Source organism: Medicago sativa, chromosome 2, assembly GCF_051527215.1.
Source record: "Medicago sativa cultivar Bolivia chromosome 2, Bolivia_mono, whole genome shotgun sequence".
In the NCBI taxonomy this organism is placed as follows: Eukaryota; Viridiplantae; Streptophyta; class Magnoliopsida; order Fabales; family Fabaceae; genus Medicago; species Medicago sativa.
The window spans coordinates 75,850,924-75,865,953 of NC_140750.1; the positions used below are offsets into that span (position 1 = coordinate 75,850,924).

Genomic DNA, 15,030 nt, shown 5'->3' on the forward strand with positions numbered 1-15,030 from the left:
TGACTATGCAAGACGTCTGTTGACATACTTTACCAAGGTTGAGTTGCACCATATCCCTCGGGATGAAAACCAGATGGCTGACGCTCTTGCTACTTTGTCTTCCATGTTTCGTGTCAATCACTGGAATGATGTGCCCGTAATTAAAGTGCAGCGTCTTGATAGACCCGCTCATGTGTTTACTATTGAAAATATGCCAGATCAAGCTGATGAAGATTAAAAAGCCTTGGTATTACAACGTCAAACAATTCCTGCAGAATCGCGAATATCCACCTGGTGCTTCCAACAGGGATAAAAAGACTTTGAGAAGATGGGCTAGCAAATTCCTTCTGGACGGAGAAATCCTATACAAGAGGAACTATGACATGGTCCTATTGAGATGTGTTGACAAGCAAGAAGCTGAGAAATTGATGCATGATGTACATGATGGTACCTTTGGGACCTATGCTTCGGGTCACACCATGTCAAGAAAACTGTTAAGAGCCGGCTATTACTGGATAACCATGGAGCGTGACTGCCACAAACATGCTAAAAGATGCCACAAGTGTCAAATTTATGCTGACAAGATTCATGTGCCTCCACATGCCCTCAATGTTATCTCTTCCCCATGGCCTTTCTCTATGTGGGGCATTGACATGATCGGAAGAATTGAGCCAAAAGCTTCCAATGGACACCGTTTCATTCTAGTGGCAATTGACTATTTCACCAAGTGGGTTGAAGCTGCTTCCTATGCAAATGTGACCAAGCAAGTGGTTGTCAAGTTTATCAAGAATAACATCATCTGTCGATATGGCGTTCCCAACAAGATCATCACTGACAATGGTTCCAATCTGAACAACAGCATGATGCAAGCTTTATGTGAAGAATTCAAAATTGAACATCACAACTCTTCTCCTTATAGACCTCAGATGAATGGTGCAGTTGAGGCCGCTAACAAGAACATCAAGAAGATTGTTCAGAAGATGGTCACTACTTACAAAGACTGGCATGAGATGCTACCTTTTGCCTTGCATGGTTACCGTACTACAGTGCGCAGTTCAACCGGGGCAACTCCTTTCTCTTTGGTGTATGGTATGGAAGCAGTTCTCCCTCTGGAAGTGGAGATTCCGTCTCTTCGAGTGATCATGGAAGCAAAATTAACTGAGGCTGAATGGTGTCAAAGTCGGTACGATCAATTGAATCTGATTGAAGAGAAACGTATGGATGCTATGGCTCATGGACAGTTGTATCAAGTGCGAATGAAGAATGCTTTTGACAAGAAAGTCCGACCTCGAGAATTCAAGGAAGGCGAACTTGTATTGAAAAGAAGGATAAGTCAGCAACCCGACCCAAGGGGCAAGTGGACACCTAACTATGAAGGTCCTTATGTTGTCAAGAAGGCTTTCTCTGGTGGTGCTTTAATCCTTACACACATGGATGGTGTTGAACTCCCAAATCCTGTTAATGCCGATATAGTCAAGAAATACTTTGTCTAAAAAGAAAAGAACAGCGTGGTAGGTCGAAAACCCGAAAGGGCGGCCTAGGCAAAAATGCGCTTCCCGGTGGATCGAAAACCCGAAAGGGCGATCCAGGCAAAAGTTAGGGACAAAAAAAAAATGAATATGAAAGAGCTCGCTGAGATTGTACGCAACTCAGGCAAGAATGAGCGCCTCGATGAGCCGAAAACCCGAAAGGGCGGTTCATGCAAAAATGAGGTTGATGAACGACAAGTAACTATATCTGCAAAACACCATCACCCCTTGGGGCATCTGCAACTGTCAGTGATCATCTTCATCAGAAGCTTCTGTACTTGTGAATTCAAAATTTCTATGAAATGTAGCGGTCATCGTGTTCAATGTATCACCAACCAATAAAGATTACCATTTTCCAAGCGTTGTAAATCCGTGAAGTCATGCCTTTGGCTGACTCTCACCCTTCTACATCAATTTGAGCCTGTGCTATTGTTTGAAACTCTATTCTTCTTTCTACTTTCAATGTTGTATACAAAACATTTTCTTTCTATTTGATGATGTCGATGTCTGAAGCAAACATTTTTGAAAATTGAAATATCTTTTCCTGTCTATTTTGAAAACAAACCTGAGCAATAGAGTACATTTCAATGAAACATGCATGAATGAATGAGTGTCAATGTCTATTTCAATACGTGTTACAAGCAGGTTACTCCCCCAGGATGATCTGTGGTCAATGGCAAGAATGAAAAAACAGAATGGAAAAAAATTGAAAAATGCAAACGAAAAGCTCGCTAAGTCGAAAACCCGAAAGGGCGGCTTAGGCAAAAATGAGCACCCCGCTGATTGACAACCTATGAAGGCAATTCAGGCAAAAATGGGGCAATGAAAAGAACTGTACTCCCTGGTGAATCGAAAACCCGAAAGGGCGGTTCAGGCAAAAATGGGATTGAAAAATGAGAAAAGAAAAGAATATAAAAGCATTGACCACAGATGCGAACATCCAATGTTTACCCAGCACTGACACGCCTAACAACGGCGACCTGTACCCAAGAACCTTCCAAGGGTCCCCCCTCTACAAGTTTTATTGCCCTCAGCCATGGTTTCGATACGTCTCTCAACGACAGTCTCTCCAAAGAGGTTTTCCCCTGTGAATATGTCGCAGCACGAGCCACTATGTGCCCAATCTTCCAATGTTTTGTCTATCTCTGCGAAACTCTCTGTCAAATTACAAACCAATCATGCATTTCAAGCATTCATACATGCATAATCATGCATTTTATGTGCTCATACATTCAATAATCTTGTTATACCATACATACATATTGCATATCCAAATCTCAACTGTCAAGTTCAATACAATTCCCAATTTCAATCCAATTTCAATTTCAATTCCATCCAATTTGCAACTGTCAAACTCAATTTCAATCTCAATTTCAATTCCAATTGTCAAATTCGATGCAATCTCCAATCTCAATTTCAAATCATTTCAACTGTCAAATTCGATGCAATCTCAACTCTCAAATTCCAATTTCAATTCAATCCAATCCTAATTCGAGGCAATCTCAATTTCAATTCAATTCAATCTCAATTCGAAGCAATCTAAATTTCAATTTCAACTTGATCTCCAATTTCAATCCAATCTCAATGTCAATGTCAATTTCAATTTTCAATTCAATTCCAGTCCAATCTCAATGTCAATTTCAACTCTCCAATCCAATGTCTATGTCTATGTCTCTGCTCAATCTCAACTTTCAACCCTTCTTTCAATGTCAACTTTCAATTCAATTCAAAAATGGTCACGTCTATCTTCAAACCAAGTCAATGACAATTTACCCTCAGTTGGTATCTTGACAAATCAGACTTCCAATTTGTATCTTGTTATTGGTCAAGTGCCTAGCTCGCTCCAAAGTACAACTTGTACATGCTTATATACCTACATTCCCGGTCAAACGACAAGTTCGGTCCAAAGAACAGTTTGCACCTTCCCACATGATGTGGTGATGATCCAACAGCAAGTTCGATCCAAAGAACAGTCTGTAACTACCCTTTTGTCTATATCTCCAGCCGAACGACCAGTTCAATCCCAAGAACAGTTTGTACTTGTCCATCTGTTTGTGTCTTCGATCAAGTGTCAAGTTCGATCCAAAGAACAACCTGTGTCTGCCTATATGTCTATGTTTCCGGTCAAGTGCCAAGTTCGATCCCAAGAGCAACTTGCATCTATCTCTTGTTTTGTATTTCTTGGTCAAGTGGCTAGTTCGATCCAAGGAACAGCTTGTACCTTGTTTTCTATCCCCTGGTTTGTCTACCCTGTCAATGTCCACCTGGATCCCCGGTGACATGACATGCTCCATAAACTCCAGTTGTTTGTCTTGCATTCATAATCAAAGTATTGCATGGCATTCATATTTTTGAGAAAATCTGAGAACGTATTTTTATGTCCAAAAACAGTGCAAATGTTAATATTTAAGTATCTCCGTCCTGTCAACTCAAAGACTTCGTCTTTTGACTCTCCGGACAAAGAAACTTAAATAGGGGCAGCTGTTATACCCTAATTTTGGACCTAAAAATACTAGCTCAATTCTCCTTTTCTTGCACTTTAAGTCATCTGATATGTCTCTGATTAATTATATCTTTCTCTGCATGTTATTTCAATATTACTTGCAAAATTCACATAAAAGGGTATTTTAGTCATTTCCTATGTTAAAATTTCTTTCAGTCTTTGAAAAATGGTTTGAGTCCTTTCAAATAGTTTGAATAAGTCTTCATTTCAATTTCATGTCAAGATCCATTTTAAAAATTGCAGTTGAAGTCATTTCGAGTCAGTTTTGCCCTTAGGGGCATTTTAGTCTTTTCATGTGTCAAAACTCTGTTTAAACTCTTGAAATTGTCTCTGAGTCTTGTAATTTTGTTTGTATAAGTGTTTGCTTTAATCCTCTGTTAAAAATCCATTTTAAAGATGCATCTGAGTCATTTTTAATCGTTTTAGCCCTAGGGGCATTTTGGTCATTTCACACGGAATTTTGGCAGAGAGGTTACTTTAAAGTACCTCATTTAGGTAATTGGTTCATTTTAGTCCGTTTTGTCAATTTTAATCGTTTCACTTTACGTTTAGTCAATTTCACCAATTTTTAATTCAATTTTATTTTTATTTTCATTTTTGCACTTTAGTCCTCTAATTCCTAAAATTTGCATATTAGTCCTTTTGGTTATTTTTCTTTTAGCCCTTTAATTTTTAATAATTGCATTTTTGGTCCACTTTTCTTCTTCAGTCCTTTAAACTTTTCTTAAAAATTTACAGTCAAGTCCTTTTTGTCCAAAGTTTTGCAGAGTGGTCCTTTTTAAAATTGCAGGTCAGTCCTTCAACTTTCGAAAATTGCAGATTAGGCCCAAGTCCAGAATTCAGTCCAAAACAGGTCCAAGGGCACGTGGCACTATCCTATTGAGCAGAGGGAACACTTGGCACCTATAAAGCCTTGCCAACTCAAGTCAAAGTCAGATTTTCATCAATCACTCAGTGACACATCATCATCAGAGAAACTCTAACAGAATTTCTCTCTCCCAAGTCACCACCGTAACAAACTCAAACCACCACAACAGAATCAAAAAACCACCGTAACAAACTCAAACCACCACAACAGAATCAATCACCACCACAAATTCCTCAAATTCATACCAATTCATCATCAAGCATACAAAATCAATATGAATTGCTAGAAAATCAAAAACCGAAGCATTCAATTCAACAAAATTCTTTTGAATTAGGGTTGTTCTCAGAGATTTTCCACGAAAATCATCATCATCGAACTATTTTCTTTCGTCTTCTTGCAATTCGAGCCTAAAAGACGATCACAAGAAGGTTTGAGAGAGAGAAGAAGAGAAATTGAAGCAAGATCAAATCAGTTCGAAGAAGAAGAAGATTGAACACCGATTTATTTTCGGTTTTGAAGCTTACCAGAAGAATCAGAAGCTCGCAAGGATCTATCTGCTCGAATCTCCAAGCAAATTCAGGTAAACGTGCGAAACCTTCTCATTTTCATCATCGAAGACTTCGTATAAAAAATGAACGGTGAATCTTGATGAAAAACTAGACAAAACTCGAACAAATTGAAAACCGAAACCCTAAAACACAAGATCATGAAGATTCACCGTTTGCTTTTTAATTCAGAGTTCAAATTCATCATTAGCATAGAAAACGAATCAAGTTAGGGTTTCAGTTCCAAGAAAGCTTCAGAAATTCGAAACGTTTCGAATTTGTGAAGGTTTGAGATCAAATCCGTTCGAATCAAGTGTAGATCGAAACGATTCGAACATCTTTCTGCAGAAAACAACAAGTTCGAATCATTTCAAACAATTTTCCATCAAAAATATCAAAATCGAAGCAGTTCGAACATTTTTTTTTTAAGAAACATCAAAATCGAAGTGTTTCGAACATTTTTCTTCAAAAAAGATCAAAATCGAAACGTTTCAAGCATCTTTCTGCAAAAAATGACAAGTTCGAAACGGTTTGAATAACATCTTTCAAAAAATCACAAGATTGAAACGTTTTGTATCCGATCTATGCTAGTTTGTGGTTTGATTCATAGTTTACAACTCGAAAATCATGAGGAACGAGTGAAAACGATGAGAGAATATGGAGAGGATGAGAGAAGACGAGAGAAGATGAGGGAGTCTGAAGAGAAGAGAGAGAAAACTAGGGTTGGGAATGATCTTGAACCGGTCTCCTTTGTTTTATATTGGAGTGAACCGAATTGGTTCATTCGAACCGGTCTGGTTCACTCCTGGACCTTGTGTGCACCATCAGATCTAGGGTTTGACCCCCTGGGTTGATCCAACGCTCCAGAAGCCTTCTGGATGATCCATACCCAGTCTGTGTTTGGGTTTGGGCCTTAAGCCCATTGTTTTTCTGCATCTTTCGAATTTTCTTGCTATTTTCACACTGTTGTTTAGTAATTACGCCTCCTGTGTGTCCAAATTTTGTGCGAAAAATTTCCAAATAAATTTCCATGAGTTCTTGGTATTTTCTTTAGTGTTTTTTTGGTATTTTCTGCATGATAAAATTTTGACAAAAAAATAGATGTATTAATTCTTGTTACTTGTTTACCTTTCTTGTTAATTTTTGTGAAATCTTGCTATGTTTTTACCATGTTATGTGATATTGATATTTGATATGTGGCTTTGTGATGTGTTTATCTTTGGATATGTGCTTGTTTTTTACAGTTTTGTGTGTCCAATTATGAGTTTCTTGTCTTGCAAGTAATGATGGTATTCTTGTGAAAATAAAGTGTAAGATATGCTTAAATGTACTATAAAGCTTGGCATGACATTTCCTTGTAATTCTTGTGTTAGAACTGAACTAAAATACTTTGTAAAATGGTCATGATGTAAGAATTATAGGTCATGTGTTTGCCTTGTTATTGTGGCGAATCTTTAGGCATATTTTACTACTTGTTTTGCTAAGTTTTGCCACTTTGTTAGCACCATCTTGCTTACCTATATCTCTATCTCTCTATGCCTTATGTTACTAACAACTTCCTCTATTGTGTTTCATACATCATGAGCATTTCATCTTCCATCTCCCATCTTCATTCTTTCATTTTTCTACACTTTAAATTTCATGCAAAGACTTAGAATGTAAAAACTTAGGATTCTTTTTTGTATTTTACTTTATGCCTTTAAAATTCTTGCAAGACCATAGAATGTAAACTAGGCCAATGATGTAAAGGACAATGGACTCTAATAATGTACACCGACACAAGCACCGACACATGCACACACCTCACTTTAGATATATAGCTAGAATATGCATGTTTAGATGTATGTTTAGGATTGTATGTTTAGATGAATGCCTAGGACTTATACTTAGAAAAATCATTTTCCAAAAAAATATGAATAACATCACTCAAATATTTTTCTTAATAAACCTTGGGATCAAAATCCCATTGAATTTTCCTTTTCTTTTCTTAAACAAAAATCTTAAAGAATTTTAATCATACTTAGACCTTTTTGCAAATAACTAATTCCACCTCACCTTTTCTACAACCTTATGCCCTTGAGGCCTCTCTCTTATTCTTCAAATCCCAATTTTCAAACTTAAAATCAACCAACAAAAACAAAAACATTTTGGAAGAGAACTACGGTGGATTTGATCCCTTAAACGGGTACGTAGGCAAGGAACAAAATTCCTTCAATTCAACTAAAATAAAAATCCAAAAACATTCTTCTCCCCCCAATTCTTGACTTAGTAAACTTTTAGGCTTAAACATCTTTTCCAATAGCATTTAAAAATAAAGCGCGCGCGTAGAAATTAAAGACGGTTCCTATAGGATACTATAGTCGTTATGGGTGCCTAACACCTTCCCGTAGCGAAAACAACTCCCGGACCTCGATTCTCAAGGGTTTTGCTTACTTTTTCCCTTCCCAAGAAAAAACAAGATATCACCGGTTAAAAAGGTTCAAACTTAATCAATGTTTGACGCCCGAAAACCAAGATAAAACATGCTGAACATTTTGAACTATGTCCAACTTTATGAACTCTAACTGGGTTCAAAAGTCTTAATGTCCTTTTATTGCTTGCTTCTTGGATTTATTTATTCTTTGTTCCTGTTTTAGTTAAACACTAAAAAACACAAATTAAATACCAAGAAACTATTCAAAGTCCATTAATCTTTTAATCATCAAGGTTTGTTACCTTTAAAATTAATTAGGGATTTTGCCTCAAGAGTTCACACCAAAAACCTCGCACCCCACAAACACAAATAAGACAACAAACCTAGCCACCGAAGGTCGGAATGGCATTAGAAATAGCAAAAGGCATGGCAGATCATGAACGACCAATAAACACTCCTAGAAAAAAAAAGGTTGGTTCAAATGCTCACCAACGGAGAACAATGGACGCAATTAAATAAGGGGTCCCCTTCTAGAGGCCAGACTCTTAAAGGCTAGCTATAAGCTACAATCCTAACCCCCTCGATGACACATATATCTTGGAGGGAAACTGTTCCGAACTAAACGAAGATCCAAACCCGGACCACCATGGAATTAAACGCTTGGCGGTCCATGGCGTGGACACGCCCTAACTCCCACAAGATCGCGGGCAGGACGCTATATCTGGATCGTTCGGTCTAGATTTAATGATGTGACTATCACCAGATTATTAAAAGTGTCCCTTTAGGACATTTGTCCAGGTGAAGACTTGACAACCAAAAATCCTACTCATTCCCTATAAATATTTATACACAATGTTGGGTCATGTATCTCACTCTTTACTGCATTACTTGCCTCACTCTCTTGATCACTCAATGGATTGAGCATCATAGCACGTGCATATACACCATCCATCTGCGATGGAGAATGACTCACAACGAACCACAAACTAGTGGACTCACGACGAATTTCTCCCCTTTCCTAGTGACAGTCAACCCTAAAGTCATCTTCATTTTGTCTGAAAGGATTAGTAGATTATGATTTCGTGAAAGTTACATTTCATCTAGCCTAGTATATGACTATCAAAGATAACTCACTGACTTAAAGTTACAGAAATTTCATTAACAAAATTTGATTTACACCCAAAATATGTGAAATCATAAAAGATAATAAGCCAATTGTTTTAATTAGTAGAATCCTTGCTAAATTTTTTAGACTCGTGATTTTCATCTTCTTGATTATCCATGTTTTTTCCAACCAAAAGGGGTGAGCTATCTTTGTCTTTAACCTGTAAAGAATAAAAAAAAAAATTATTGAATAACTAAATTGTTGTAAAGAGGAGTTTTAAACAATTTTTTTTTTGTCTATCTTGGATTTTAGTTGAATTATTTATTTATTTAGTTGACTTATTTATTTCTTTTAGATATAAGCATAAATGTTTGTGAATTTTGCCTTACAAATTATAACATTATGTGCTTGTATTTTTCAATGATACAAACAATATAATATTTTGCTTTTAACATAAAAGATATTTTTATGGACTATACTACTAATAGTTTAATTTAATTTCCCAAAATTAAGGGCATGTTTATTAAAAAGTATTTTTACCAAAGAAAAAAGACAATTCAAATTGATATATCTCTTTGTATATTGATATTATACAAAATAAATATATCAAATAAAATTAAAGAAATCAACAAAGGGAGAAGAACTTGAAGCTAATTGAGTACCTGAGAGGCCAGTGGCAGATCACCTAATAATTGTTTCTTTTTGTTCTCCTCTAAGCAGAAATATGAGTATAAGCCCATTCCAAAAATAGCAATCAGTATTCCAATAATGTTCCTTCCATTGAAGGGGTCATGGAGCAATGTGTACCCAAAGCCTAGAACAAGGCATGTTTTGAGGTGGCCTAGTACTTGATAAGTTACAGGTGATGTTTTGCCAATAACTAAAAACGTGCTGAAGTTCACAGAAACAGCAATCAAGCAGGATAGGATGATGAATGCCTGTTTTTCAAAAAAAAAAAAAAATGCTCGAGATTATCAATCCTTTTCATATGGCAATTTTAACGATAGTAAACATTCATACCAGATTAAATATATTTTTGGTCTCTATTTTTTTATTTGGCTATTGGTCTAATGGCCAAAACATAGTCGAATAAATACACATTGAGAAGAAGGAAAAATTTAGTAACCCGGATTTAAACGGTAAAATGTTCTAACAACCAAACAACTTGGTTGTAACATTGTAAACAAATTTTTAGTCTCTATCTTATCCTATGATTAAATATGATTTTTGTCCCCAAAGCAAATATTCAGTTGGAACACCAAGAAGTTCTATATGAGGTCTAGACATCTAGGTTTTGATTTTTGCAACTAACATTTTCTCATCACATTAACAAATTAGCCACTAACATTTACATTTAAAAACAACTCTTCTTAACAAAAAAAACATTTGCATATAAAACACCCTCTTATTAAGTATTTATTATTATTTTGAAATGCACTACTTTGACACATAAATGAGTCTACCATATAATACACAACTTTGACCATTTAAATCAACTATGAGACTAATCTCTGATTCAACTAATTAAATAAGATTTTATCTTTTGGTTCTCGCATCCGAGTTCCCACTTGCATTTGTCTATAAAAAAAAAAACTATAAAGTACCCTCATTTAGTCCATAAAAATTAGTTTATCGACATTTAGTCCTTAATTTGGTGATTTGAGGAGGCTAAAGTTTAATCCATTCAAAATCACCATATCGAAGACAAAATATCAATGGTTATTTAAGGACTAAACATAATAGAAGAGTATAAAAATATTTAAGTCGTATAATATAGCAAATAATTAAATCAACTAGGATTGAACATTACCAAGACCGTAGAAGAATATCTGTAGGCAAACACACTTTGGTTGGTGAGCAATTGATCCACAACAGGGCCAGAAACTAAAAGAATTGCTGCTTGGAATGGAGCTGAATGGTAGAGCAACTGTGTAGAAGAAACATTAAGCTTCTTTTGTATTGTGTTGGTTAGCTAAATTAAGCACTAAGTTAAGAAATCTAAATATATAATCTTCTCCACCTTTAAGCCATCATAAATATTAACAACAATAAATTACATAGTAGCTACCATAAAGGATACAATTTGGCTAACACATGTTGTTATGATTGCTAGAAGGGAAAGAATGGTTCCCACAAAATTGAGTTGAAGATCAGTGATAGAGGCAACACCTACTCCAACAAGTAATAGGAATAGAGAGAATTTTATTTTTTGGCTGCATGAATTAGCACAAGAGATTATTAGCATGTGACCATTATTTATTATTTAATGAATAAGATAAACAAGTACTTAGTATTTTAATTCAATTTTTACCTGAATTGTTTCTTTAGGAAAATGGTTTCTAACATCACTGTGAATGGTATAATCGCAAGTTTTGTCATCTGCAAAGCAATAATTTCAAAGCTACAATCATTTTGATACTTTTCTTGTCTTGTGGTTAAGTATTCTTTAGTCTCTCATTATTCTAATAAATTTTGATGTTAAAAAAAAACAAGAAAAACTTCATAATTACTATCTTCATATTAATCAAGTTTTTGGAAGTCCCCGTGAGCTTAGCTCAGTTGGTAAGGACAATGCATAATATAATATATGCAAGGTACAGGGTTCAAATCTTGGCTACCACCAAAAAAATAAATCAAGTTTTAGAAAAAAAGTACATCGCCTAAAATACACATAAAAAGGTTGCAAATATATTTCCATAAGCATATTATAAATCATTTAAGATTTTGATATATGAACAAAAAAAATAATTAATAAAATTATAAGTTTCATAAAAAATAATATCTGTTTTTCTAAACTATCGTTTACCCTCTCATACTAATTATAAAATATAATAGAAAACAATATCAACACTTTATTGGAATGATAAAATTTCATATAACTTGTCAAAAAAAATAAAAAAATCATATAAGACATAACCGTTTCTTTTGACTAAAATGACTTGTAGGAGTAATTAATATAATAAAATAAATATTTTTTTATAGACTAAATTGCATTTTTAGTCTCTTATTTTATTTTAGATTTTAAGTTGATTTTATACATTCCTTCAAAAAAGAGTTGGTCTTATACATTTAAAAAATATCAAGTTGGTCTATTACATGACTAACATCATAATAAGTTCGTTCTTTTAGTCAAATCTCTGTCTAAAATATCAACATAGGTAGCAGAGATGCACAAATGAATGTGGACTAAACTTTTGGGATATGTCTGTGTCACATGAACATTTTAGATAGAGTTAACTCAACATTTGATGCACACATAAACTTAAAACATATATATGGACTAACTAATACTACATATTTTGTTGCTAAAACTACAAACAAAATGGGACGGTGTAAGTATTCTTAACCTGATAAAAGCCAACAGAGTTGAATCCAAGACTCAAGTTGAGAAATCCAATGGAAACACCATTTAAAAATCCAAAAAGCATGATTGTTTTCATGTCAATGGATTTGGTCACGAACAAGTTTAGACGTTGAGCCACATGAAGTGTACAAAATGTGAGCATCAAATGCCAACTTGTAAGCGTTGTAGCTGACCCAAATCAAAATAATAATCATAATGATAATAATTTTAAGTTAGTAGAATAATAAATTATTTGGTTACTAATTATGAATTTGATTTTTGAAAGAGGGTGAGAAACAAAATGATTGTTATGACTTACCAAAGGGGAAGCCAAGCTTGCTCATTAAGGCTTTGTTGCAGATGACAATGGAGACAGAAGAAGCCACTGAGAGAAACAATGCACCAATAACACCCAATTGGAACTTCCCCATCTCTCCCATTTTCTGTTCAATGTTTATTTTTCTTCAAGATTCTTCAGTAAGCAAAACTAATGTATATAATATATATTATTAAATTTCTGAAAATAAATAAAAAGCATACTCCTATATAATATTATAAGTCTATAAAATATGACCGTTGCAAAAAAATGTATATATATAATATTATTTCAAAAAATCTGACCAAATATTACTTTATTTATATCATAATAATTTACATACTTTGAATTTCACGTATATACAATTTTAACCATTAATATATTTAAATATTTATTAAAAAAATCATTAAGAAAAATGATATTTTGTAAATATTCATTGAGACAAATCAAATATATTATATACTAACATTTCTCCTTTTTTTCTTTCAAAAAAAAAACATTTCTCTTTTTTTTTTTCTTTCAAAATATTATATTCTTCGGTTATTATTATAAGTAAAAAAACCATTTTTTTTTAAGTTTATTCAATAATTTATGTATCCGGTCAATATTATAGACCATATACATTAGTTCTTCAATGAATTTAAAAAATGTTTTTGTTTATCATAGTAAGTTAGTAACCACATGATGTATAGGACCAAGCTCTGTCAATTAATATGAGACAAAAATAATATTTAATTTCTGGAAAACATATATAAATCGTTATTTTTTTCTCCCAAAGAGTCATTTCCGTCAATGTATTTCGGTTTAATATCGTCTACATACATACTGTCCTTTTTCTTCCTTTAAGTGAATCACCTTCTTTATTTTGTTATATTAAACTTATTTTAAAAATAAGACTTCAAATTTTGTAACTTCCATTATTTTGTTCGGAAAAAACGAACAGCACATCGGTATTTAGATAACAATCATAGTAGATTAGCAGGTAAGTAAATAGCAATGTGATATTTAGCTTTACTTTATATGGTTGGTACTTAAGTTAAAGGAAATGAACTCATTAGCACATACCTGGCTTATATAATATTGATGAAGAGGAATGAGAAAAATGATATATCAATCTAAGATCAACCTTGAAGCTAGTTTGGGGTAGGAGGCCCTGGAAATGATCGATCATACAAAATAATGAAATAAAATAAAAGATAGAAACTCATGGTTGAGCATAAAATGCAATCATATATTATATACAACTCACATATCCATATATAAATGAGTTTGTATAATTAATAATTATTTTCATATCATACCTTAACTTGGGAATATGGAGAAATGCCTCAACGTGTATAGGTAGAGAGAAAGAAAATGGTTAGAGAAGAGAGAATGAGTATGCAATGGATGTTGAAGGGTGTGTGAGCTTGTATGAGAATGCAACTTTTGTGGCATTTATATTTTTTATTATTGGTTAGTTGGTGCCTAATTAACGCTGTTAACTTAAGGGTATGACGATAGTTTACGGTCATTTGAAGCAAGGCAGTCAACAGATTGGGAATTTGAGACACCCTTAACATGAGATTTAGTTTTTCATCGTCATTTGAATATTACAAAAATAGGCCATGTTGTTTGTACATTTTTGTGCATTGATCTGTTTCTCTCTACTAGAAATAATCATATTCGAGTTATTGTTGAACATTGAATATGCACACCTCTTTTAGTTGATAATCAAACTTTAATTTAGGGTGTTGTGAAAGTTTAGATCATTTTGGTAGATCCAACTCATGTTGGTTGTGCGTTGATTTGTTCTATTCTTACCAATTAAAGAAATCTATATTCATGGGTAGAAGTGGTATATTAAGAAAATGAAATAATAGTAACTAGTAATATTTTTAGGTGTAACTATGTTTGTAAACCTTTAAGTTTGACTACATTCTTAGATTTGACCTTTAACTTTTTCTTCTTCTTAAATTGATCATTTATGTTGCATTTCATTTACACCGCTAACATAAGTTACTATGCCCATATTTTTTTATGTTTGGACTCTTTTCGGATTACGTGTCGTGTGTTAAGATATAATCCCAACAAAGTTGATTTATGTGCATGTCTTTATTATTACTAAGTTTTCAAAGTTGGTACATGTACCTTGATGGTCGTAGAAATCCTAAAAAAAATGTTGATCGTTTAGTGTTTGATGGATGCTTTCTTAAGGATTATTATAGGGATAGACGTTTGCAACTTTGGACAAATACTCTAATGACCAGATGGTTTCAATGCACATGTTGTTGATGAAAGTGAGACAGGGACTGACCGGTGCAAACGAATGTAACATGAATGATCAATTTAGTCAAAAAAACTTAAAATTGGAAGCATTACTCGCATAAGTACCTAGGAGTATTTGGTACAAGGGATTCATTGAATTGATGGTTGGTTTGAACTGACTC

The 15,030-nt window shown here is 34.0% G+C and overlaps 1 protein-coding gene across 2 annotated transcripts; it reads right to left on the minus strand.

Annotated features, from left to right (window-relative positions):
• Positions 1-8,971: 8,971 nt before the first annotated feature.
• LOC146950795 (UDP-xylose transporter 1-like) lies at positions 8,972-14,012 on the minus strand. Of its 2 annotated transcripts, none has more exons than XM_085746771.1 (9): positions 13,903-14,012; positions 13,667-13,754; positions 12,605-12,728; positions 12,290-12,474; positions 11,254-11,321; positions 11,023-11,155; positions 10,753-10,914; positions 9,605-9,880; positions 8,972-9,162 (listed from the first exon to the last, which is right to left on the minus strand). In XM_085746771.1, exons 3-9 carry the CDS (start codon positions 12,723-12,725, stop codon positions 9,058-9,060), a joined length of 1,050 nt encoding a protein of 349 aa, XP_085602897.1. In that variant the 5' UTR covers positions 12,726-12,728; positions 13,667-13,754; positions 13,903-14,012; the 3' UTR covers positions 8,972-9,057. The 2 variants fall into 2 exon arrangements, with proteins under 2 accessions (XP_085602897.1, XP_085602898.1); XM_085746772.1 differs by having other exon boundaries at positions 12,605-12,772.
• Between the last annotated feature and the right edge of the window lie 1,018 nt (positions 14,013-15,030).